We start from the raw sequence: 26,064 nt of genomic DNA, 5'->3' as shown, positions 1-26,064 counted from the left end.
AAGACATGGAAACAACCTAAATGTTCACGAATACACAAATGGATAAAGAAGATGTGGCATGGAGTTCCCATCGTGGCTTATCAGAAACGAATCTGACTAGCATCCATGAAGACGCAGGTTCACTCCCTAGTCTTGCTCGGTGGGTTAAGGATCCAATGTTGCCATGAGCTGTGGTGTAGGTCGCACAGATAAGGCTTAGATCTGGTGTTGCTGCGGCTGTGGTGTAGGTCAGCAACTATTGCTCCAATTCGCGCTGCATCTATCAGCTACAGCCTAGCCTGGGAACCTCCATATGCCATGGGTGCAGCCCTAAAAAGACAAAAAAAAAAAAAGATATGGACATGTGTATACACACACACACAATCATATACATACAATACACAATGGACTATTACTCAGCCATAAAAAAGAATGAAATGGAGTTCCCTCTTGGGTTAAGGATCCCATGATATTACTGCTGCAGCTCAGATTACTGCTGTGGCACAGGTTCAAACCCTGGCCCAGGAACTTCCACATGCTGCAGGTGTGGTCAAAAAAAAAAAGAAGAAAAAAAGCAGTTCCTGTCGTGGCGCAGTGGTTAACGAATCCGACTAGGAGCCATGAGCTTGCCGGTTCGGTCCCTGCCCTTGCTCAGTGGGTTAATGATCCGGCATTGCCGTGAGCTGTGGTGTAGGTTGCAGACGCGGCTCGGATCCTGCATTGCTGTGGCTCTGGCGTAGGCCGGTGACTACAGCTCCGATTTGACCCCTAGCCTGGGAACCTCCATATGCTGCGGGAGCGGCCCAAGAAATGGCAAAAAGACAAAAAAAAAAGAAATAATGCCATTTGCAGCAACATGAATGCAACTAGACATTCTCATATGAAGTGAAATATGTCAGAAAAGTAAAGACAAATACCATATGTTATCACTTAAATGTGGAATCTAAAATATGACACAAATGAACTTATCTACAAAACAGAAACAGACTCACACAGAAAACAAACTTGTGATTGCCAAGGAGGAGTGGGGTTGGGGTAGAGATGGAGTGGGAGTTTTGGATTAGCAGATGTAAACCATTCTTTATAGAATGGATAAACAACAAGATTCTCCTGTATAGCACAGAGAACTATATTCAATATATTACGATAAGCCTTAATGGAAAAGAACACGAAAAAGAATGTATATCAATGTATAACCACTTCGCTGTACAGCAAAAATTAATACATGTAAATCAATTATACTTCAATTAAAATTTTTAAAATAGCATTTTAGGTAGAATTTACTTTTCATTTTGTTCTTTCCAATAAAATTTTTCTTCCCTTTTTGTAGCATACTGTAATTCTATGCATCCAAAACTCAACTCATCTGTCTCCTTTTCCAAATCTGCCACCACAGCCTTTTTTTCCTCCTCTTTCAGGTCTCCTTATCTCAGGAAAGACATTCCCCAACCATCCTGTTGCTCAGACCAGAAAGCTGGAGGTCATCCATGACGCCTTCTTCCTCAACTTCGCATCCAGTCACCATGACCTGCAGATTCCACCTCTATATTCATACCTCCCTCCCTCTCCATGTCTACTGCACAGGCCTTACCAATTCTAATCTAACCTCTCACCCTAACAGCTTCCTACGGCTCCAACCTCCACATTAGCACCCAAAGTATTGTTCTAAACAAGGTTGCTGTGAGGATTAAAATATGACAACATTCATACAGTTTAGCACACTGCCTGACAGGCACGCCCCCACCCCACCAAAAAAAAGTCAGCTGTTGGAGGTTATATCACCCCACCTCTAAAGTGTTCCGGTATCCCTTAAGTGCTTTCAAGATAAAATTCAAGCTTTTAGCATAATTCTCAAGCCCTTAAGACTTGACTCCTGCTGCTCCTTCCACCATCTCCAGCTATCTCCATGGACACTTGAAATCTGGTGAGAGTTACAAAACACACCTCTGAGATAAAATATAATGGTAAGAAAAGAGACCATTCATGATAGCAACAAGAAGACAATGTCTAGTAACACCTTTAAAAAGCAGTGATCATGATCTAGTTGTTTGGTTCTTTTTTAAGCATGAAACATAAAAAAAGTGAATATACAGGAGTTCCCATCGTGGCTCAGCGGAAACAAATCTGACTAGGAACCATAAAGTTTCAGGTTCAATCCCTGGCCTTGCTCAGTGGGTTAAGGATCCGGTGTTGCCATGAGCTGTGGTGTAGGTCACAGATGTGGCTTGGATCCAGCGTTGCTGTGGCTGTGGCGGAGGCCAGCAGCTGTAGCTCTGATTCAACCCCTAGCCTGGGAACTTCCATGAAAAGAGAAAAGACAAAAGACAAAAAAAAAAAAGTGAATGTACAGTTATGTGCACAACATAACTTGTTTACAAGTAGCAGGATTCAACAATATAAACATGTTAATTCTCCCCAAACTGACTGATATATAAAAGTAAGGTAATCTTAAGCAAAATCACATTGGGATTTTGGAGGAATCTGCCAAAAATATTCTTAAGCTCATCTGGAAGAATAAAAATACTAGAAAATGCCAGGAAAATTGTAAAAAGGAGGGGCAATGAGGGGAAAGAAGCCCACTAGACAGTAAAACGTATTTTAAGGAAATTTAGTATACAGTAAAAGTGGCATTTCACATTAGTTAGGAAAAACAAGAGTATTAAAATAGTTAGACAAACTGGCTCACCATCTGGAGAAAAAGAAAGCTCAGTTACAAATAACCCTCAGACTTATACCAAAAGAAGTTCCAGGTGGAATAAAGACTTAAATACAAAAAAACAGAATCACAGAAGGCCCTGCAATGGCCCAGTGGGTTAAAGGATCAGGTCTTGCCACAGCTGTGGTGTAGATCACAGCTATGGCTTGCATTTGAGCCATGGCCTGGGAACTCCCATAAGCTGAAGGTGCGGTTATAAAAAAAAAAGTTGGACTCATGAGGAGTTCCATGGTGGCCTAGTGGTTAAGGATCCAGCATTGTCACTGCTGTGGTGCAGGTTCAATCCCTGGCCCAAGAACTTCTGCATACCATGGGTGCAGCCAAAAAAAAAAAAAAAAAAAGGAATTATGAATGTACTAGAAAAAAACCTGGGAGTATACGTGTAAACATTCATAATGTTGGACTGGTGGAGTTGCTTTTTTTCTTTTTTGGCTGTACTTGCAGCATGCAGAAGTTCCCAGGCCAGGGATCACATCCTTGCCACATCAGTGACAACATCAGATGCTTAACCTGATGAGCCACCAGAGAACTCTGGTGAAGGCTTTTAAACATAGCAAATGAAGGAGAAGTAGGAGGGAAAAAGAAGGGAGAAGAAAAGAACCGAGAAGCCAAAAAAGAAAGTAATCAAAAATTACCTATGTAAAAATTAAAAACTTAATACAGCCAAAATATTTACATATAGATACAGGCATGAAGTCACTAGAGAAAATAACCACAACATATGACACACTAACACCTACTATCCCTAATATAAAAGTGCTATTATATGTTATTAAAATAGCAAAGAGACACCAGAGAAAAGTGGGCAAATGGTAAGGATAGACAGTTGACAGAAAAATCAGTCAGTAAATATCTAAAAGATGCTAACTACACTATTCAAGAAACTTAAATTAAAAGATATCACTTTTTAATCTCTAAGGTTAGCAAGGACAAAAGAAAAAAAAAGATCCCTCCCATATAGGCAAGGCCCACTCACATACTGCTGACAGTACAAACCAACATGGAAAGTTATTTATTCAATTTTAAATCTGCATTCACATTGACAAAGCCATGTCTGTTTTACAGAAATACTTTCACAATTGCCCAAAGGTATATTTAAGAATTTCTCTGCAACATTATTCATAACGCAGTGGAAATTACCAAAATGCTCATCAATAGGGGCGTGGTTAAATAAATTATAGCACCTACACACTATACGCTATGAAGTTATTAAAAATAACAAGCCAGACTTATTTATTCTGACATGGTAAGATGACAATAAATTAAGTGAAAAGGGAAAATTGTGAACACATAAAAAATGATCCTATTTCTTCACCGAAAAAGATCACATTCTAAATTACTGCTAATCTTTTTGTATTTTATGTAAGTAAGAATTCTTTTTAAGGGAGTTCCCTTGTGGCATACCCTCAGCATATGGAAGTTCCCCAGCCAGGGATCAAATCCAAGCTGCAGTTGTGACCTACACGACAGCTACAGCAACAACAGACTTTAACCCACTTTGCTGAGCTGGGGATTGAACCCTAGCCTCCACAGTGACCTGAGCCACTGTAGTCAATTCTTAACCCACTGTGCCACAGCAGGAATTTCTTTGTTTGTTTGTTTGCTTTTTTAGGGCTGCACCAGAGGCATATGGAGGCTCCCAGATTAGGGGTCAAATCAGAGCTACAGCTGCCAGCCTACACCACAGCCACAGCAACACAGGATCCAAGCTGTGTCTGTGACCTACACCATGGCTCAGGGCAACGCCAGGTCATTAACCCACTAAGTGAGGTCAGGGATAGAACCCTAAACCTCATGGTTTCTAGTCGGATTTGTTTCCAATGCACCACGACAGGAACTCCAGCAGGAACTTCTAATAATGTTTTTTAAGACAATTAAGCATCACCTAACTTTGCCATTGGAGTGATAAGTTATTAGTTCTAAGCTATCTTCTTGTTTGTATCACACTTTCATCTTTCTAATACTTGTATGAATTTCACTTGGGTTCCTCAGGCAAAAAGAAACACTAAACATGGTGACATTTAAGAAACACTAAGCATGATAATATTCACTGTGGAAAATCTTGGTTGATGTGATTTAATATACACCATACTGATGTTTACCTCATATGCTTAACACTGGCATTCATCCTTAAGGGCAGGACAAGAATTTAGGTGATTTTTATATTATCAAGCCCTAGTTCACTGCCTGGCAATATTAGACTTTTATTTATTTATTTTTTTTGGGGGGGGGGGTTAGTACCTGAGGCATATGGAAGCTCCCAGGCTAGGGGTTGAATTGGAGCTGCAGCTGCCAGCCTACACCACAGCCACAGCAATCTGCAATTGCCACCACAGCTCACAGCAATGCTGGATCCTTAACCCATTGAGAGGCGCCCCCTGGGATGTATCCACATCCTCAAGGATACTAGCTGGGTTCTTAACCTGGTGAACCACAATGGGAACTCCAGTACTAAACTTTTAGTAACTGCTGATTAAACAAAACAAAACAAAGCCCTTTATACCTGAGGTGATATCTGAGATGGCAACACCTAAGATTGGAAATGTTAAGGGTTTGTCAGCTGGAGCACAAGCAAAAACAGGTGAAAAAGTGCATTTGGGAAAATGCAGATAGTGACAACTTAAAGAGATAAGGCTGAGGTGATAAGCTTGGGGATAACTCCAGGGTAAAGTTCAAAATCCTTAGTTGAGTAAGATACACCAACAGGTGCTCTCCAACTACCTGAGGCCTCACCTCCTGTCACTCCAGCTCTTAGCTCTGGCTATAGTCAAATAACTGCAATTTCCTAAAAGCATCATATTCTTTCACACCTTAACCTTAGGTTCCCTTGCCCTTTGTCCTTTTCTGGGAATACTCCTCTTCTTTCAAAACTCAGCTCAACTGCCACTTTCCCAAAGGAGCTTTCTCTGTTCCATCAAGTCAACATACAAGATCTTTCCTCGCTCAACTCTATCTTCCACTTCCCTTATAGTTCGTTCACTTCTCGGTCTCCCTACTAAAATGTGTACAGAGCTTATTCAACTTTACATCTACATCTTCTCCAATGCTAGATACTCCAGTGTTTTGTTATTAAATAAAGAAAACAGACCACATTTGCCATTATGCCCCAGACTCAACATGTGAAAGCCCCAAGGACTCATTTTGCAAACTACAGATTCAGACTCACAGACTGGTAGAACTTAAATGTTAGGTCCAATAATTAAAACCATCCGTGTAATAATCTATGTAGGAAAAGAATCTGATGAGGAATGGCTATATGTATAACTGATATACTGATTTCAGGTGAACTGATGACACCTGAAACATGTTTATAAGTCAACTCTAACAACATTTATTTTTTAAAAAAAGTTTGCCACTCTTGGTGTTACTGTGCCTAGGGTAGCCAAACCAGGTGAATGCCTGGCCTGAGAGGTTCCAAGGCCCTGGGTTTGCACCAAGGTATTCCAAACGTTTCCCTGTTTAGAGCTGCCTGAGCACAACGTATTGCAAGGCCCAAAGTATATATCGTGTGTACAGGGGCCAAAACTTGCACGGAGGGTTCTTCCAACTTCGCAGTTCAGTGAATTACGAGGCTTTGGACAGCGCGTTAAAAAAAGCAAGATCCAAGGCCTGAGACTGTTCAGGAGCCCAGAACCGTCTTGATCAGAAGTTCATGCTCCGTGGCTTCCCAGAACCTCAGGTCTAAGAAACTAAACCGGTTAGAGACGCCAAAAGCGGTGTCAAACGCGCCGGCGGAGAGCAGGTGCGGCAAGGCTTTGTTCTGAGATTCCTGTACCGCACACGGCCCCGGCCAGCGTCCCTGTTCCCCAGCTCTCCGAGCTCTAGCAAGCGGCGGTGACGGCGGCTCTCCTGATTGTGAATCCTGAGTTGGCCCGGAACGGAATCGCAGCGCTACTGAGCAAATCCCTGTTCCCGCCCAAGACTTCCAGACTTTAGGGCCCGCTGGGTGGAGGAAGGGGATCCAGAAAGTTCTACGAGCTGCAGGAACCCAGTCTTGAGCCCACCCCCACAAGGCCCTTCAGCTGAGTCCCTCCCACTCCGAGCACCCCCGCGCCGTTGCCCAGGTAACCGCGGGGCGGTGGCAGCAGCCGGAGGGGGTGGGACTTCCGGCGGGTGACGCGCCGCGACTCGGCTACAAAAGACGACGGTTGCGGCGCGCCGGGCGGAACTTTCCAGAACGCTCGGTGAGAGGCGGAGGAGCGGCGGCTGCCCGAGCTGCGCACAGAAACGCGCTCCTTCCCGCTCCCCCACATCGGCCTCGGCCCGCTCACCGGTGAGTTTCTGCTTTCGCGCTTCCTCTGGTCCCCAGGCCGGCGCCATTAGCGGCTCCGGGAACTGGGATGGAGCCGCGGTCAAGTGGCGGTTGGCTCCGCGTGGGCTGCGGGGCTGTCGATTCCTGTATCCTCGATTCCCTTTCTGTAGAATTGATGGGGGTGTCCCGGCAGCCCTTGCTGGTGCGCAACGACTGGGCCCGATACCGTTCCTGAAGCTTCCCCCTCGCCCATCCAGCCAGGGGTCTCCTAGGATCTGCCGCCTCCGGGTTTCCCTCCGCCCGCCCTCGCTGGGGGGTGGGGTGGGGGTGGGGGGCGATTCTGCGCGCACGCGCAGGAGGAGCCAGGGGCGAGGGGCTGCGGGAGGAGCTTGGCGGAGGCTGCGGTTTTCGCATCTCCGGTCTCCCCTCCTTCTCTTTGTTGAGGGTTGGGCTTCTCCCACCCCTTCGATCCTGAGTCGGAGGAAGAAAGGAAGGAAGCCCAACGCTCGGCGCTAAGTGCAGGGGGAAACCTAACAACATGAAAGCTGTGCTGGCTTGTGGGGCAAGAGGGGTTCGGCGTTCAAAGCAGATAAGCTGTAGGTCCTGTGATTGAGAAACAGTCTCAGGATTGAGGGGGAGGGGAGCTCGCTTTCTGGAGCTTCCTCCACGCCTTGTGCCCAGACGTCTTTTCTAGGAAGTGTATGGTTTATCAGATTTACCAAAGATGATAATGACAGTGGACTGAACCTATTAGTGCGTCTTGTCTTTACTGCCCTGTCATTAATGGGGAGGGGAGACAGGAAGAATCGAGATGGAGGTTTTCAGGTGGAAAGTGGGAACCAAGTAGTATGGGAGGTTTTTTAATTATTCCCTGGTAATTATTAGCTTATATTTAGTCTGTTAGAATTTAATGGCTGAATTAGCAAAGGACTTGTTACCGTCTCTGTGAAATTTAGGGAAGGTGATGTTCTTATGATCAGATTTGGTAAAGAACAGATTTCTTTGCCTAAACTCTTGATTTTTACTAATTAAAACTACCAGTTGAAAGGAGTTAAAATTGAACTTTTTTATTTCAGGCTGTAGAAAATGGTGAAAGAAACCACTTACTATGATGTTTTGGGGGTCAAACCCAATGCCACCCAAGAAGAATTGAAAAAGGCTTACAGGAAACTGGCCTTGAAGTACCACCCTGATAAGAATCCAAATGAAGGAGAGAAGGCGAGTACCATACTCATACTTTAACATAGCTGGGTAGTTCTTGCCAGGTGTATGGTATTTCCATTACAACATGAAATTGAGTATATCTAATACAGTGGCTGGGCTTTGTGACAGTTGAGTTTTTTTGGTGAAATTTATTCCCTTTTTTCTCACACAGTTTAAACAGATTTCTCAAGCTTACGAAGTGCTCTCTGATGCAAAGAAAAGGGAATTATATGATAAAGGAGGAGAACAGGCAATTAAAGAAGGTGGAGCAGGTGGTGGTTTTGGCTCCCCCATGGATATCTTTGATATGTTTTTTGGAGGAGGAGGAAGGATGCAGAGAGAAAGGAGAGGTAAGAATGACTTAGTCCACATATAGCAAATTAGCCAATTTGGTTAAAGCAAATTCTTGAGAATTCATATATTATTAAATGCTTGTTCACATGTTAGTGTAATGTTGCAAGCTGGCTGTAAACAGATTTTATGATACAGTTTTTTAAAATGAGTTTGGATGAAACTAAAAATAGCCAATAGGGTGCTAACAAATGAGTGTTTCTAAAGCTCTTCAGATAGGACTTTGTTGAAGTTGTCAAGCATTAAATGAATAAAGTTACAGGAACATAAAATTTTCAAAACCCTTTTTATATGTTTTGATTTTCAGAACTTACACCTACTCCTCAACCCCAATAGTGGGTGTAGTCAAAAGTGAATAACACCCAGTCGAAGGGAGTTACAGTTCAGAATCCTAAATTTTTGTCAGGGTCACATATAGCCAGCATCAGAGTCTGGATTGGAACACAGGTTCATTGCCTTCAAAAAGCTTGGTCTCTGTTTAATCTACCTTCAGTTGTATTGTACTAAAATACGTGCCATATTAAGAAATTTACCTTAAAACAATTTCCAGTCAAAATCAGTTGATTGGCAAACTCTTCTTTGTGTGTATTAGATCAATGAAAGGTTATTTTTTAAGTGTGATAATTAGAAAGTTTTCCTTAAATTTTAGAAGCTTTATTTCTTATATTCTAAAACATACAAAGCTGAATTAAGGGCAGCTGTTACCGTGCCCGAATTAATCACATAGAATTATATTTGTGATACAGAAGCCAAAGGTGGGTCTAGAAGAGGAAGGTAATGGTACTTTACTTTTCATGTCGATCAGATAGTTTGAGTATTTCTCCCACTTAGACGTAAGGCAGTATTTCATGGTGGATAAAGTCCTTCTGGAAGGAAGAATCACTAGTTAGAAACTTATTAACCATTGGCAGGTACATTTCTGTAGCCTCTGTCCTTATATGATCACCATCTTCTAGTTCTCATTCCTAGATGAGATACATCACTCCTTTGTAGGCACTGGCCGCATCAAATTTAGATTATCTTAAAGAAAAATAAAAATTCAGTTATTTAGTCTGCAGTAGCCATATTTATATGCTCTACAACCATGTGTGATTGCTGGCTACTGTGTTGTATAGCACAAGATATAAAATATCTCCGTCACTGCAGAAAGTTTTATTGGACTGCACTATGGTAAAGAACAAGAAATGTAACCTTTAAACAGTTAGTGTTGGCTCAGCAGTAAATGCGCATTTCTGGATCGATACTCCTATGTGGAGCCAGGATAAATACATCAGCTTCCCTGGCTGAACTTGATGAGTTTTTGGAACTTAGTGTGTGAAGACTTTTTGGATGATGTAATTTCACTAAATACCATAGTAAGTGAAGGAGTCATAGAATGTGTTGGGGCAAAAGAGCATTTGGGGTGATTTATTGGCAAATGTTGTGTGTTAAGTAACATTGGTTCTCAGTTGATTTTGCAGTTAACTTTCTTTTTAAAAAAAGATTTATCAAGCTTATCAGTGACCTTTTTTTGTTTCTGCTTTTTGGGGCCACACTCCGAGGCATACGGAAGTTCCCAGGCTAGGGGTTGAATTAGACCTGCACTGCTGGCCACAGCCATGCCAGATCTGAGCCTCGATTGCAGCCTACACCACAGCTCTAGGCAGCATAGGATCCTTACCCACTGAGCGAGGCCAGGATTGAACTCACATCCTCATGGAAACTAGTCAGATTCTTTTCCACTGAGCCACAACAGGAACTCATAGTTAATGTTTTTGATTGCATTAAAAAAAAAGATGGCAGTATCTTAGATTTTTAATGAGTAATATTTTGTTCTAGGTAAAAATGTTGTTCATCAACTCTCAGTAACTTTAGAAGATTTATATAATGGTGCAACAAGAAAACTAGCTCTGCAGAAGAATGTGATTTGTGACAAATGTGAAGGTATGTCTTAACATTAATAGAACTGAATGTAATAGAACTGAAATGGGACCAAAGCTTTTCTGGATATATAAAACTGACAAATACTGCACTACCTAGATGTTGGAGAATGCAAGTCTGAAAACCACCCGATCCTACCTCCTAGAGAAATATTTGCAAAATATCACACTTTTATGTCTATATTTTGAAAACAGGTGGGATCTAATTTTGTGTCCCTTTTTCTCAACATTGTTCAGAGATGAGTACTTCTTTTCTTCTCTAGAACTTCAGAGGCATTGCAGTGGCTTCATATGATTTTAAAGTGTCCTCTTTTTAAGTACAGAGCTGTCAAATTACTGGCTCTGAACCTCCAAGCTTTTTTCAAATAAATACAAGTTACTTGTTTGAAATAGATTTTCTTTTTTTTTTTTTTTTTTTGCTATGTCTTGGGCTGCTCCTGTGGCATATGGAGGTTCCTAGGCTAGGGGTCCAATCGGAGCTGTAGCCACCGGCCTACGCCAGAGCCACAGCAACGTGGGATCCGAGCTGCGTCTGCAACCTACACCACAGCTCACGGCAACGCCGGATCCTTAACCCTGAAATAGATTTTCTAAAGAGAATAAAGTCTTAAAATGTTCTCGCAGTTAAAGTAGTCTTTAAGAATTGTGCTTTGGGACCACATGTTTAAAATTAAAAATTCTGAAATGGTTCCTTGGGAAAATAGCAGTCAAGATGTCTATAGGTAACTGAAGCTCATTTGGGACTATGTTGTATCAAACAAAAAGGCTGAATTGTAGATTCTTAAGGCAGCATTCCATTAGACCTTAAAAATATTAACAAAGCAGAGTGTTTAGATACTGTCTCATTAAAACATTCATCACTGTGTTGGATACTAAATATAAACAATTTCTTTTTAAACTATTTAGGCCGAGGTGGTAAGAAAGGAGCAGTAGAATGCTGTCCCAATTGCCGAGGTACTGGAATGCAAATAAGAATTCATCAAATAGGACCTGGAATGGTTCAGCAAATTCAGTCTGTGTGCATGGAGTGCCAGGGCCATGGGGAGCGGATCAGTCCTAAAGATAGATGTAAAAGTTGCAATGGGAGGAAGATAGTTCGAGAAAAGAAAATTCTAGAAGTTCATATTGACAAAGGTGAGTTCTGAGCCACTTCTTATTTTAAATTCTTGAGTGTTATGTCAAATTTATTAGCATTATATTTTATGATTGTTTAAAACTAACCTAATAGGGGTTCGTTCCTTGGGAGCTGATAGGGTCAGGAACAGGTGATATACTTTGATTTATTAACTTATTTGTGAGGACTTAGATTATAATTACTACTTTCTAATGGTTTTTACAAGTTAAACACAAGTTGTCAGTTTCTGCCTTTTGGGTTCCAGGATATAACTTATGAGTTTCTTTTCAATATTAGGATTTTTTATTTTACCAATTTTTAAATTTTAATTTAGTAGAAAATATTTTTAAATGTATTAGATCAGTGTCTATTTTCCATTGTAGTTTCTCTCTCTCTTTTTTTTTTTTTGGTTTTTAGGGTTGCACCCAAGGTATATGGCAGTTCCCAGGCTAGGGGTCAAATCGGAGCTACAGCACAGCCACAGCAACACAGGATCTGAGCTGTGTCTGTGACCTACACCACACCACAGCTCACAGCAACGCCAGATCTTAACCCAGCAAGGCCAGGGATCGAACCCGCAACCTCATGGTTCCTAGTCACATTCATTTCCACTGCACCACAATGAAACTCCTCATTGTAGAAATTCTTAAAATGTGTATAACCCCAGAATACATTATGCTACTCTGAAAAAAATCAACATGATTAGCTCATTCAGACTTTGCTATTTTATTTCATTGGTTTGGGGGCCTTTACCTGTGGCATACGGAAGTTCCCAGGCCAGGAGTCAAATTGAAGCTGCAGCTTACAGTCTACACCACAGCCATGCCAGTGGCAAGCTGCATCTGGGACCTTTCCTGCAACTCACCAGAACACCAGATCCTTAACCCACTAAGCGGGGCCAGGGAATTAATGTGCATCCTCATGGGTACTAGTTGGGTTAGTTACCACTGAGCCACAGTGGGAACTCCAGACTTTGCTATATTATTTTTTTATATTTTTTAATTTTTTCATTATTATTATTTTTTTTGGTTTTAGGGCTGCACCCGTGGCATATGGAGGGACCCAGGCTAGGGGGCTAATCAGAGCTACAGCTGTTGGCCTATACTACAGCCACAGCAACGTAGAATCCGAGCTGCCTCTGTGACCTACACCACAGCTCGTGGCAACGCCAGATCTTAACCCAATGATCAAGGCCAGGGATCAAACCTGCATCCTCATGGATGCTAGTTGGGTTTGTTAACCACTGAGCCATGACAGGAACTCCAGACTTTGCTATTTTTTATTTATTTTTATTTTATTTATTTATTTGTGTTTTATATTTTCAGGGCCACACCCACGGCATATATGGAAGTTCTCAAGCTACAGGTCGAATTGGAGCTACAGCTGCCAGCCTACACCTCAGCCACAGCAACACAGAATCTGAGCCACATCTGTGACCTACACCACAGCTCACAGCAATGCTGGATCCTTGACTCACTAAGCAAGGCCAGGGATCGAACCCACATCCTCACGGATCCTAGGCATAGTCATGTTTGTTAACCATTGCTCCACAACAGGAACTCCCAGAGACTTTGTTATTTTAAAGTGAAACATACAGAGTTCCTGTGGTAGCTCCGGGGTAACAAACTGGACTAGTATCCATGAAGACACAGGTTCAATCCCTGGCCTTGCTTAGTGGGTTAAGGATCTGGCGTTTGTGTGAGCTGTGGTGTAGGTTGCAGACCCAGCTCGGATCTGGCATTGCTGTGGCTGTGGTATAGGCCCATAGCTGCAGCTCCAGTTTGACCCCTGGTCTATGAACTCCCGCGTGCCACAGGTGCAGCCCTAAGAAAAGAAAAATTAAAAACCACACAAAAATAAAAGTAATAATACATTGTACATACTCACATGGAACTGTACTTATGAACATCTTATCAGTATATACATCTACTTTAAGTCTCTGCAATAGTTTTCTCCCCATGTGAATCATGGTACTTCCCTCCCCATGTTTTTTAATTTCAGCCATGCCTAGGGCATGTGGATTCCCAAGTCACAGCAGTGACAACATGGAGTCCTTAACCTCTAGGTCACCAGGGAACTCCTTCCTCCATTTTTCTCCCCTTAATTGGCGCATGTTTAGTAGGATTTGAATTTTTCCCTGTCCAGTAAAGTTCCCTTCTTGCTACCAAAAGTATGTATTCAGGAGGCAGTAGTAGTAAGTGAAGCCATTTATGAATGCTGCACTAGCCTGTGCTCTTTATGTTAATGGAACAACCAGCAAAACTGGTTGAGTTCAATTGCTTCACTAGTATAGTGAGACACAGTTACTCTGCCTGTGATTAAAGATAGATTGTTTAGTTTCATCAGTGCGTGATACTGGTATTTTGGTTTAAGTCTTTATCTTTTTAGAGGTATATACTGAAGTATTTGGGGTAATTGGCCTGTCTGGACTCTACTTGAAATACATGGAATGTGGGTGGAGGTATATGTAACATGAAATGCTAGTCAAGAACTGATAATTACTAGATGTATATTGGTGGATATTTAGGGATTCTTTGTACTATTGACTATTTTATATAAGTTCAGTACTTCCTGTAATAGTAAAACAAAGTTGCTCTTGTTGGGTGATTTCAGTGCTCAATGGTTCAGGAATCCTGGAGCTACTGCTGCAGTCTAATGACTTGCAAACATGAATTCTGTTTAAAGAGGTGTTAGCTTAAGTGAATCCTTAGTGAACTAAGATACGTGAGCCAGAGGTAATCTCAGTAAACACATTGGCGTTTAAGAAATGTTTGCCCTATTGGAAAAATTTTGCTGGGGTTTTTCTTTTTTTTCTTTTGGCCACACCCACAGTATATGAAAGTTCTATGGGCAAGGGATTGAACCTGAGCCACAGCTGCACCTCACTACAGCAACACCAGATCCTTTGCCCACTCCACTGGGCCAGGAATCAAACCCATGCCTCAGCAGTGACCTGAGCCACTTGCAGAAAGGATGCCAGATCCTTAACCCACTGTGTCACAGTGGGAATTCCACATTTCTCCGTAATTTTTTTTTTTTTTTTCCTTTTTAGGACCCCACCTGCTGTATATGGAGGTTCCCAGGCTAGGGGTCTAATCAAAGCAATAGCTGCTGGCCTACACCACAGAAATGGCAATACCAGATCCTTAACCTACTGAGCGAGGCCAGGGCTGGAACCCTCGTCTTCATGGTCCTCATGGGTACTAGTCAGATTCGTTTCTGCTGAGCCACAGAAGGAACTCCAACATTTCTCTTTAATTTTGACCCTAACCACATGGTCTGAAAGTGTTAAGCCATAATTATCCTTTAAGAAAAGACTAAAAATCATTTAACAAAACGATTATGGACTTTTAATTTTTTTAAGTTTTATATATTGCTTTCCTATATATAAACATTGCTAATACAGTAAGGGGGGGAGTCTGACTTAGGCTTCTGTAGACTTGATAGAAATAATTTGACTAAGTTTTTTTTTAAAGTGATGAAATAATTGAAACATTTATGGTTATAATGTTTACCACTGATTTGGTGACAGTGTAGACCTCTTTTTTTAGTCCTCACAAGAGCTCTAATGGAGAGGTAGGTCTCTGTGGGAAAGTTGATGCTTAGGAAGTTAAGCAGCTTGCTTCCCCAGGGTAATCCAGCCTACTGGTAAATAGCTCTGAGATTTGAAGCCTGATTTGCTTGTTTGCCTCTAGAATTTGTGTTCTCCACTATGACAGTTTTCTTCAGTAAGAAGTAGGACTGGGGGTATTTTTGGTAAATTCTCCAAAACTTTAGCATCCATATGGACTTGAACAATTTCTTCATGTACACACAAACATGCATCTGTATTTCTTGTAGATGGAGATTCTGACCTTGGATGTTAAGAGTGTAAAATTAGCTTTTTGTTTTTAGGCATGAAAGATGGCCAGAAGATAACATTCCATGGTGAGGGAGACCAAGAACCAGGACTGGAGCCAGGAGACATTATCATTGTTTTAGATCAGAAGGACCATGCCGTTTTTACTCGGTAAAAACTTTTATCAAATACTCAAACTGATACTTGGGGGGTGAGAGGGCTTCCTCCGTTTTTCTTATTTAAATGAGCTTTTCACTACTTTTAGAACACACTTCTTGGAACTACCCTAGGAAAGTATAGAATGAGAGTTAGTCTATGTAGTGTTGTCCTTTCCAAAAGGTTGTTAATCATTTGTTTGTCTTAACAGAGAGTCAGATTTTAAGTTTTTTTGGTCTAAATTTGGGTTAATTGTTGCCTAATCTGAATTTTGAAGGATCAATTAGGAGTTATTTTTTTCTTTTTAGGGCTGCATCTGTGGCATATGTAAGTTCCCATGCTAGGAGTAGAATCAGAGCCGCAGCTGCCAGCCTACATCACATGGGATCTGAGCCATGTCTGCGATCTCTGTCTCAGCTCAGAGCAGTGCCAGATCCTTAACCTACTGAGCAAGGCCAGGAATTGAACTCACATCCTCAATGGGTCCTAGTTGGATTTATTACCACTGAGCCACAATGGGAACTCCCAGGAGATGTTTTGTATGAGTATAAACAGGTGGATTAGGGGAGACATCCCCTAGATAAAACTTTGCCACCAATATTTGTATTAAGCAGTTAGTTTTGAAGTAAGTGCCCTAAAGCTTTCACCAATTTCTTAAATCCTGAGTTTCACTTTCTTCAATCCTGGGTTTCTTTTTTTATATTTAAAAAAAAATGTTTAAAATATTCTGTATAAAAAAGTTAATTCAGGTCTGTTATGTGAAATACTTAATTTTGTTTGTGAACTTATAGTGAAGCACAAGGAAGATTGGTTAACAGTGAATGTGTTAAATAATAAATCCATGGCTAATTTTAAAAACATTATCTGGAATTGGGTTCCAGTAAGTCTGTTGGGAATGACATGTGAAGGAACAGGTTTTGAATTAATGGTGTCTCAACAATCATGGAAAATGCCATCAAGCTTGGATTTTGATGCTGTCATTTGAGGTGAATCCTCAAGATTATTTCTGGAAAGTATTCTGCTTGATGAAAAAAATTATTAGTATGAATGGGAAAAGCAAGCAAGCATGAGGAGGCAGTGGGCTGTTATCAAATATAAAAGATTGTGTTCATAATGTGCCAGGCACTGTATTCCCTAATTCATGTATATCAACAAAGAAATTCTCATTGTCCTATGAAATTGGCCATATCCCCATAATTTAATTCAGACTCTAAATTATCTGGAATCCAGCCTTCGGTGTGTTTCTCCACCTAGACTGTGGGGAAGGGATGGGGATCTGAAGCCTTGTTGAGGACACAGTGCTGGCAGGTTCTATGTATTTGCTGTTCCCAGTTCTCGGCTCTGTTTCAATCAGAAAGAAAGGGCATCTTAAAACAATTTCTTGCTTTGGTGCTTGTAATCATTGGCGATTTGAAAGATATAAGTATATGCCATATTTATATTGTACAGACGAGGAGAAGACCTTTTTATGTGTATGGACATACAGCTGGTTGAGGCATTGTGTGGCTTCCAAAAGCCAATATCTACTCTTGACAACCGAACCATAGTCATCACTTCTCATCCAGGTATGGTAACTAGATAAGCTTGTCTTTCTATTCTAGTGTTTTCATAGTCTGCTGGTAACTATATAGGCATGGAGAAAAGCTGCTCAGTACATAGGCATCCTTGAGCTGAAATCATGCATTTTTGGCTCTCTTGGAAGCCCCTAGAAGATCCAAAAACAAAAGGTATCAGGATTGTTTCCCATAAATTTACTTCTGTCAGTGAGCTAGGACATTTCTGTTTATTTTCTCTGCGTCATAAAAGTGTGACTAGGAGCATGACTATGCTGCAAGCAGGATCAGTGGCGTCTCTGTGCCGGATGCACAGGTCACAACTGTGGCTTGGAGCTGATCCCTGGCCTGGTAAACTCCGTATGTTTCAGGGCACCCCAAAAAAAGTGTGACTATATTTGAGGTATTTGGTTTCATTGTTTTTAGGTCAGATTGTCAAGCATGGAGATATCAAGTGTGTGCTAAATGAAGGCATGCCAATTTATCGTAGACCATATGAAAAGGGTCGCCTAATTATTGAATTTAAGGTAAGCTATAAAGTACTCTAGGAATGTTTGAGAATGACTAGTTTATTAAAATTTGTTAACAGTTACAGTTTCTGAATGACAGTTACAGTTTCTGAATGATCAGAATCATCAAATTTATATTCTTTTCCCAGATCTAATAGTACTTATGTCCTTTTGAGCATTCTTTGTTAAAAAGTTGGAATTGGGTTTGTTGGCCTCATTACTGGCTATTGAAAGATTGGCAGAGGAAGGGGGGGGTGTGTGGCAAGTGGGTGGGTATTTTACTAATGAAAGGAAATAGAATTCAAATTTTTGTCAAAATACTGTAATGCTATTAATAGAATGGTTCTTAAAGCCATTCCCTCAATCTAAAATTTAGTGCCCTCAGAACCATTTAACATTTATTAAAAACATCTTTGGGAGTTCCTGTTGTGGCTCAGTGGTTAACGAATCCGACTAGGAACCGTGAGGTTGCGGGTTCGATCCCTGGCCTTGTCAGTGGGTTAAGGATCTGGTGTTGCTGTGAGCTGTGGTGTAGCTTGCAGATGCGGCTCGGATCCCGAGTTGCTTTGGCTGTGGTGTAGGCCAGCAGCTGTAGCTCTGATTTCAACCCCTAGCTTGGGAACCTTCATATGCCAAAGGAGCAGCCCTAGAAAAAGCAAAAAGGAAAAAAAAGTACTTGCTGAATAGAACAGTGATTATTATAGTGCAGTCTTACTAGGGTTTTTTTTTTTTTTTTTTTTTAAGACTTCATGTATGCCTTGAACTTGATTTCAGAGTACTAGGTGATATATATGCCTTTATAGAATGTGTATTCTAACCTGGGATTGGCAGGTTTACCAGAATACTATGTGGTTACATGTGTTTGAAGGAGGGGGAAAATGGGTCAGTGATAATTTGTCTAAGGAGCTAAGGATGAAGTAAATCAATTGAACTTACAGTGGGAGTTTTTTCCTTACAGGTGAACTTTCCTGAGAATGGTTTTCTCTCCCCTGATAAACTCTCTTTGCTGGAAAAACTCCTACCTGAGAGGAAGGAAGTAGAAGAGACTGATGAAATGGACCAGGTAGAACTAGTGGACTTTGATCCAAATCAGGAGAGACGACGCCATTACAATGGAGAAGCATATGAGGATGATGAACATCATCCTCGGGGTGGTGTTCAGTGTCAGACCTCTTAATGGGGCCAGTGAATAACGCTTACTGCTGGCATTTTATTTGCTGCAGTAGTGATTGAGTGAAGGACTATAATCATAATATGCTCACTACTTGGTATTGTTTTAATATTCAACTATAGTAGTGTTTTAAAAGTTAAATGAAGAATAAACTCAAATATAAAAGCTCTGACTTTGCCCTGTATGTATGGTGACTTCAGTGTGCAAGAAAAGTTTAATACCTGTAAAAAACTACTTTAAAAAAAACAATTCCCCTACCATTTGTTAGGCCATACCTTGTAATTGATTTCAGCTATGTACATGGAATAGCTTAGACTGAAATGCCAGGTGTGTATGTATTGACTTCAGTGTATGACCCTTAATTGTTAAGCTATGAAGTTAAAACTGTATTTAACTGGCAATCAGGCAAAGAACTTAATTTGTAGAAGTGTTGGTCTGTATAGTTGTATTCAGTTGGGATTCATTGTGATGCTTCTGCATTTATTATTCTATTGCCTCAACTGTTACTTGAAGATGGCATGCTATATATAATTTAATTTAGCCTCTGGTGATAGTGATAGAAATGATACCTTTCTAAAGAAGGGGTTTATCATTAACATGCTGCTTGAGGGCTTTGCACTTGTAGAATTGCATTCCCTTTTGCTGTGCCATCTTTTTTAAGTATAACTATTGGTCCTGATTAAACATTTTTTTTCCCTCTTTGGAGCACGGTAAGCATTAGAGTAGTGACTTCTCTGGAGCAGGATAATTTAGAAGTTAGTGGTGAGACCTTAACATGGAGAAGTAATTTGCATGTATCAGGATAGGAAGGTGTTTTGCAGGCATGTTATAGGCTTACTTTAAACCATTTAACTTACGCTCCAAAGTAACTGTAATTTAATGTTGGTAGTATAGCAAATTATGATGAATAGCTTTAATTAATTGTATGTTTAAAGTCATGTTCACAAGCTTAAATCTGGATATCAGAATTTAAGCAATTCTTGAAATGTATGACTGTTTCCTTAATACACTGATTATAAAGCATGTCCAATGTGTCACCACAGGCCTTTTTTTTCCCCCAAGTTAAAGCATTGCTTTTGTACTAATTAAGATTATTCATTTAACTAGTTAAAATGAGTAATACAAAAATACTATATAACCGTAGTTAATGTTTAATATTAAGCAAGGGTGAGGAGCGAAAGTGGAGGGGCTTAAATATCTTAACACTGGAAGTGAGAATATGAGGGCTTTCTGCTTATATATTCTGCTCTGGTTCTGTTATCTCCCATATCAGGAGGCTTAAACATTTCTAACTTGGAAGTAACCCACAACTTAAGTTCCCCTCAGAACACTTGAGTTGGAAGAAAAAAAAAAAGACTGAAACTTGGTATAAAGTGAGTATTTCCCAAAACGTTCGGGATTCTTGTCATAGTGATATTCTTAATTGACAGCCTCACCTCCTATTACTGGGGGATTGTCTTTTTTTAGTGGCCAGCTACCCTTATATCTGGATAAAAACGCAGGTGTTCAGTAAAGGAAAACCAATCAAAATACTAAAAATAATGGTTTAGTTTTTTTTCACTGCATATATATTAGCCAAAAAAAAAAAAAAACAATAAACCTGTATTTATAAATGTTCTAAGGCATTTTAAAAATTACAAAAATCTATAACATGATGCAGTATTGTCAGAAGGAAAATACAGTGAATCACAGATATTGGGCAGCTCCTCAAAAGCCAAACATGAATTCACCATATGACCCAGTAATTCCATTCCTTGACTCAAGAGAATTGTGTGCCAATGTTATTTCATAATTCACAGCAGCCGAAGAAGAAACAACCTATGTGTCTAACAGATGGATAAAATGTGATAGGAAAGGACTTTCATGAAATATCTAGACAAATTCAGGGAGGCAGATATTTATTTTTTAGGTATTTTAGGGCCACACCTGGGGCCTATGGAGGTTCCCAAGCTAGGGGTCAAATCAGAGCAGCAGGTCTATACCACAGCCACAGCAGATCTGAGCCACCTCTGCAACATACACCTCAGGTCATGGCAACACCGGATCCTTGACAGGGAACAAACCTACGTCCTCATGGATACTGGTCAGACTTGTTTATGCCAAGCCACAACAGGAACTCCAGGAGGCAGATACTTGAAGGGCCAGGGGAAAGAGGAACAGAAAGTTACTGCATGCTTAATTACCTTGGGTGAGCAAAAGTTTTTAAAACATAGTGGTTACACTATAGTTAATGCAACTGAACTGTACACTTAAAAATGGATGAGAGATAGTTTTACTTTTGTTTCACCACAGGGGGAAAAAATCTTTAAAATGTAAATCACTAGAAGGAGTTTCTGTCGTGGTGCGGCAGAAACAAATCCGACTAGGAACCATGAGGTTGCAGGTTGGATCCCTGGCCTCGCTCAGTGGGTTAAGGATCCAGCATTGCCGTGAGCTGTGGTGTATGTAGGTCACAGAGGCGGCTCGGATTTGGCAATGCTGTGGCTGTGGTGTAGGCTGGCGGCTACAGCTTGGATTCAACCCTTAGCCTGGGACCCTCCATATGCCACAGGTGTGACCCTAAAAGGACAAAAAGACAAAAAAAAAAACCCATGATTTGAATCTCATCCTCTGGTGGATTTTGATGTAATTGAGCTGGGTGTAGCCTAGGTAACAGGATACATAGAGCCAAGGTTCTATACTACCACCATGGGTGTATTAGTCACCCAGAACAATAATGGCAGCCCTTGCTATTGCAAGTTTCAGGCTCAGGAAGCCTCCCAGCCTTGACATGGTAATTTCCTGTTTTGAAATAATGTGGGAAAATGAAGCATAGGCTCTACTGAGCACAGTGAATGGAAAATGTTAGCAAGTTACAGCAATAAAGATGCTCTTTCAAGGGTTTCTGAAGTCTTTTACCTTTATCACTTTATTTGGTTATCTCAATAGCCTGCTGAGATTGATAGAACAAGCATTAAAACACCCACCTTATAAATGATGAAAATGCCCTGAGGGCTACTTGTTCTCAAATTTGAGTGAGCTTGCTGAGCCCCACTGCAACGCTTTGATTCTCAAAGTCTGGGATCCAACCTGAGAAACTTACCTTTCAAACAGGTTACCAGATGATCTTTAGAACCACTGCATTTGACAGAATTCAACATCCATTCATGATAACCCTTACCAAAGTGGCTATAGAAGGAACATATCTCAATGTAATAAAAGCTATTTATGACACACCCATGGCCAATACAATACTTAACAATGAAAACCTGTAAACCTTCCTGCTAAAATCTGGAACAAGGATGCCCACTCTCACCACTTCTATGCAACATAGTAGCCACAGCAATCAGATAAAAAATAAAAGGTATCCAAATTGGAAGGAAAGAAGTAAGTATGTGCAGAGACATGATACTATGTATAAAAAACCCTAAAGACACCACACAAAAATTATCAGAACTGATAAACACGAATTCAACAAAGTAATGATACAACTAACATACAGAAATCAATTGCATTTCTTTACACTAACAATGAAATATCAGGGGGGTATAAAAAAACAGTACCTTGTAGGAGTTCCTGTCCTGGTGCAGGGGAAACAAATCCAACTAGGAACCAAGGTTTGATCCCAGGCCTTGCGCACTGGGTTAAGGATCTGGCGTGGCTGTGGCTAAGGCTGGCAGCTGTATCTCCAATTGACCCCTAGCCTGAGAATCTCCATATGCTGCAGATGCAGCCATGAAAAGCAAAAAAAAAAAATCACACTGAAGGAGTTGCTGTTGTGGCTCAGTGGTTAACAAATCCGACCAGGAACCATGAGGTTTCCAGTTTGATCCCTGGCCTTGCTCAGTGGGTAAAGGATCTGGCATTGCTGTAAGCTATGGTATAGGTTACAGACATGGCTCAGATCCCGTGTTGCTATGGCTCGCATAGGCCGGCGGCACAGTTCGAATTAGACCCCTAGGATGGGAACCTCCATATGCCATGGGAGCAGCCCTAGAAAAGGCAAAAAGACAAAAAAAATAAAATCACACTGAAAACCCAAAAAAACCCTTTCGGAATATGCCCCACCCAGGAGGAGAAAGGCTTATATGCCAAAAACTATAAAACATTCATTAATAAAGGAAATCAAAGATGATTCAAAGAAATAGAAAGATATCCCATGCTCTTGCATTGGAACATTTAATACTGTTAAAATGGCTATACTACCCAAAGCAATCTACAGATTTAATATTCATTATCAAGTTACCAATGACATTTTTCACAGGACTAGAACAAATTTATATGGAACCATGAAAGACCCAGAAATGCCAAGCAATCCTGAGGAAAAAGAAACTGGGAGGTATAACCCTCCCAGATTTAAGGCAATACTGCAAAGCCACAATAATGAAAACAGTGTGGTACTGGCACAAAGACATATGGATCACTGGAACAGACTAGAGTCTGGAAATAAACCCAAACATTTATAGTTGATTATCTTCAACAAAGAGGCAAGAACATACAATGAGAAAAAGTCTCTTCAGGAAGTGCTGTTGGGAAAGTTGGACAGCTGCATGTAAATCAATTAATTTAGAACACACCCTTCCACCACACACAAATTCAAATGGCTGAAAGGCTTAAACATAAGACTTTATGTCCATAAAACACCATGAACATAGGAACATAGGCAAAACATTCTCTGACATAAACCCGGACACATGTCTTCTAAGGTCAGTCTCCCAAAGCAATGGAAATAAAAACAAATGAGACCTAATTAAACTTAAAAGGTTTTGCCCAACAAAGGAGACTATAAACAAACAGACAAGCTATGTAATAAGAGAAAATACTTGGAAATTATGCAAACCTACAAGGGCTTAATTTTCAAAATACACAAACAGCTCACACAACTCAACAAAAAAACAACCCAACTGAAAACAACCAATTGAAAAATAGGCACAAGAACTAAAGACATTTCTCCAAAGAAAATATACAGATGACCACAAGCACATGAAAAGAAGCTCAACGTCACTATTTATTACAGAAATGCAAATCAAAATGACAATAAGGCAACACCTCACACTGGTCATTAAAGTCTACAAATAAATGCTAGAGAAGGTGTGGAGAAAAGGGAACCCTCCTGTTGGTGGTAATGTTAGTGCAGCCACCACAGCACTGAATTTCCTTTAAAAACTAAAAACAGGAGTTCTCATTGTGGCTCAGCAGATTAAGGACTCGCCTCTGTGAGAATGCAAATTCCATCCCTGGCCTCATTCAGTGGGTTAAGGGTCCAGCAATACCACAAACTGCAGTGCAGGTCACAAATGTAGCTCAGCTCCAGTGTTGCTATGGCTGTGGCAAAAGCCAGCAACTGCAGTTCCAATTTGACCCCTAGCCCAGGAACTTCCATGTGCCACAGGAGAGGCCCTAAAAAGAAAAAAAAAATTACCATATGATCCAGCAATCCCACTTTTGGGCATATATCTGGATAAAACTATAATTCAAAAAGATACATGCACCCACATATTCATAACAATATTCACAATAGCCAAAACAATGTATGTGTCCAAAATGAATGAATAAAAATAATGTGGTACATACATACAATGCAATATTAACTACTCTGACGTGAAAAAGAAAATAATGCCATTTGCAGCAACATAGATGGAACTAGAGATGATCGTACTAAGTGAAGCCAGATAAAGACAAATACATATATCACTTACATATGAATCTAAGATGGGACACAAATAAACCCATCTACAAAACAGAAACAGACTCACAGAGACCAGACTTGTGGCTGCCAAGGGGTAGGCAGGTGGGGGAAGGATGGGGGCTGGGAGTTAGCAGATACAAACTATGACATACAGGAATGCACAAGCAACAAAGTCCTACTATTTAGTACAGGGAACTATAATCAATATCCTGTGATAAACCATAATGGAAAAGAATATTTACAAAGAATGTGTATGTGTGTGTACGAAACTGAATCACTTTGCTACACACCGTTAACACAAGTTGAAGTGAATCAACTGTACTTCAAAAAGAGAGAAAAGGAAGGAATGGAGGGAGGAAGAAATATACTTAATGACCCCCATCCAGGCCTCCCCTCTTGCCAGGTCTCCCCAGACACTACCATCTGTCCAGCACATGCTTTGTAGCTACCCCATACTGCAGTGCCTGGAAAAGCTCTAATTTAGATCACCAAAGCCCTTTATCTTCAGCGCCCGACGGTCCTTTTACGGTCAGCCCCTCTAGGAAGATTTTCCTAATCCAGTACCTCTGGATAATACCCCTCTTACTATCAAAACCCCAAACTCAAGATTTTCTCTTATCCCACTATTTCAATTAATTCTGTTAACTAGTTTTTCCCATCCTATGACAGAAACTGTCCTTTTGAACCATCCTCAGCATTAGATGCAAGAGCAGAAGAGGTAATAGCTACAAATACCTAGAAGGAATAAGTGTACATGTGCTAACTAGATTCTTGCTCTCCATGAGCCTTGGCACAAAGTATGCATCTCACAAATACCAATTCACCACAAGGTCATGTGTTAAACCAAAAAAAAAAATTGTAGAAAGATTGCAGGTTTTGTGACAAAAGGACAAAAAATTGGGGGACTATGGCCGGAATCAGATTTCACAGTGCTGCTAAGACTATTCAGCCAATACTGAGCATTACTAGGCACAGTATTTTAAGTAACAATCAATTATAAGACTGCAAACCTTCCCCCACTAGTTTGTATCTTAGTAACTGGAAAACTTAAAGGGGGGATAAAAGACTACACAAACAAATAAGCTCTTTCTTGAAATGGTACCTAGCACAGTACCTTCACACATCAACGTAGGTGCTCCACACATCTTTAGTTGAAGAAGAAAAGAGACACCCACATGCAAAACATTTTCAACAGTTTTGTTGGCTTAAAATGTTTTTTCTTGGAGTTCCCATTGTGGTGCAGCGGAAATGAATCTGACTAGGATCCACAAGGATGCAGGTTCAATCCCTGGCTGGCCTCACTCAGTGGGTTGAGGATTCAGCACTGCCATGAGCTGTGGTGCAGGTCACAGATGCAGTTCGGATCTGGCATTGCTGTGGCTGTGGCACAGGCCGGTGGCTGTAGCTCCAATTTGACCCCTAGCCTGGGAACTTCTATATGCCTTGGGTGCAACCCTAAAAAAGAAAAAAAAAAAATGTTTTTTCTTTAGGTAACTGGCAATGATGCACATAGCAAAAAAAGACTTGGCTAAATCTCAGGTCCTTTTCCAATTTTTCTTCAGAACAGCACATTTTCAATGCCAAAACCCTCCTTCACATACAAATAGGATACGGCAAAAGTGAATTCTTACAATG

At 40.8% G+C, this 26,064-nt stretch overlaps 1 protein-coding gene across 1 annotated transcript; it reads left to right on the top strand.

The window, feature by feature from the left end:
- Positions 1 to 6,850: 6,850 nt before the first annotated feature.
- On the top strand, positions 6,851 to 18,930 carry DNAJA1 (DnaJ heat shock protein family (Hsp40) member A1). Its single transcript, XM_047754789.1, has 9 exons — positions 6,851 to 6,968; positions 8,024 to 8,165; positions 8,323 to 8,500; positions 10,320 to 10,424; positions 11,327 to 11,554; positions 15,429 to 15,543; positions 16,978 to 17,093; positions 17,508 to 17,608; positions 18,549 to 18,930. Exons 2-9 carry the CDS (start codon positions 8,034 to 8,036, stop codon positions 18,765 to 18,767), a joined length of 1,194 nt encoding a protein of 397 aa, XP_047610745.1. The 5' UTR covers positions 6,851 to 6,968; positions 8,024 to 8,033; the 3' UTR covers positions 18,768 to 18,930.
- The last annotated feature ends 7,134 nt before the right edge of the window (positions 18,931 to 26,064 follow it).

The sequence above is a fragment of the Phacochoerus africanus genome, chromosome 12 (assembly GCF_016906955.1).
Source record: "Phacochoerus africanus isolate WHEZ1 chromosome 12, ROS_Pafr_v1, whole genome shotgun sequence".
In the NCBI taxonomy this organism is placed as follows: domain Eukaryota; kingdom Metazoa; phylum Chordata; class Mammalia; order Artiodactyla; family Suidae; genus Phacochoerus; species Phacochoerus africanus.
The sequence above is the reverse complement of the archived record's forward strand: the minus strand, read 5'-3'. Positions and strand labels throughout refer to the sequence as shown.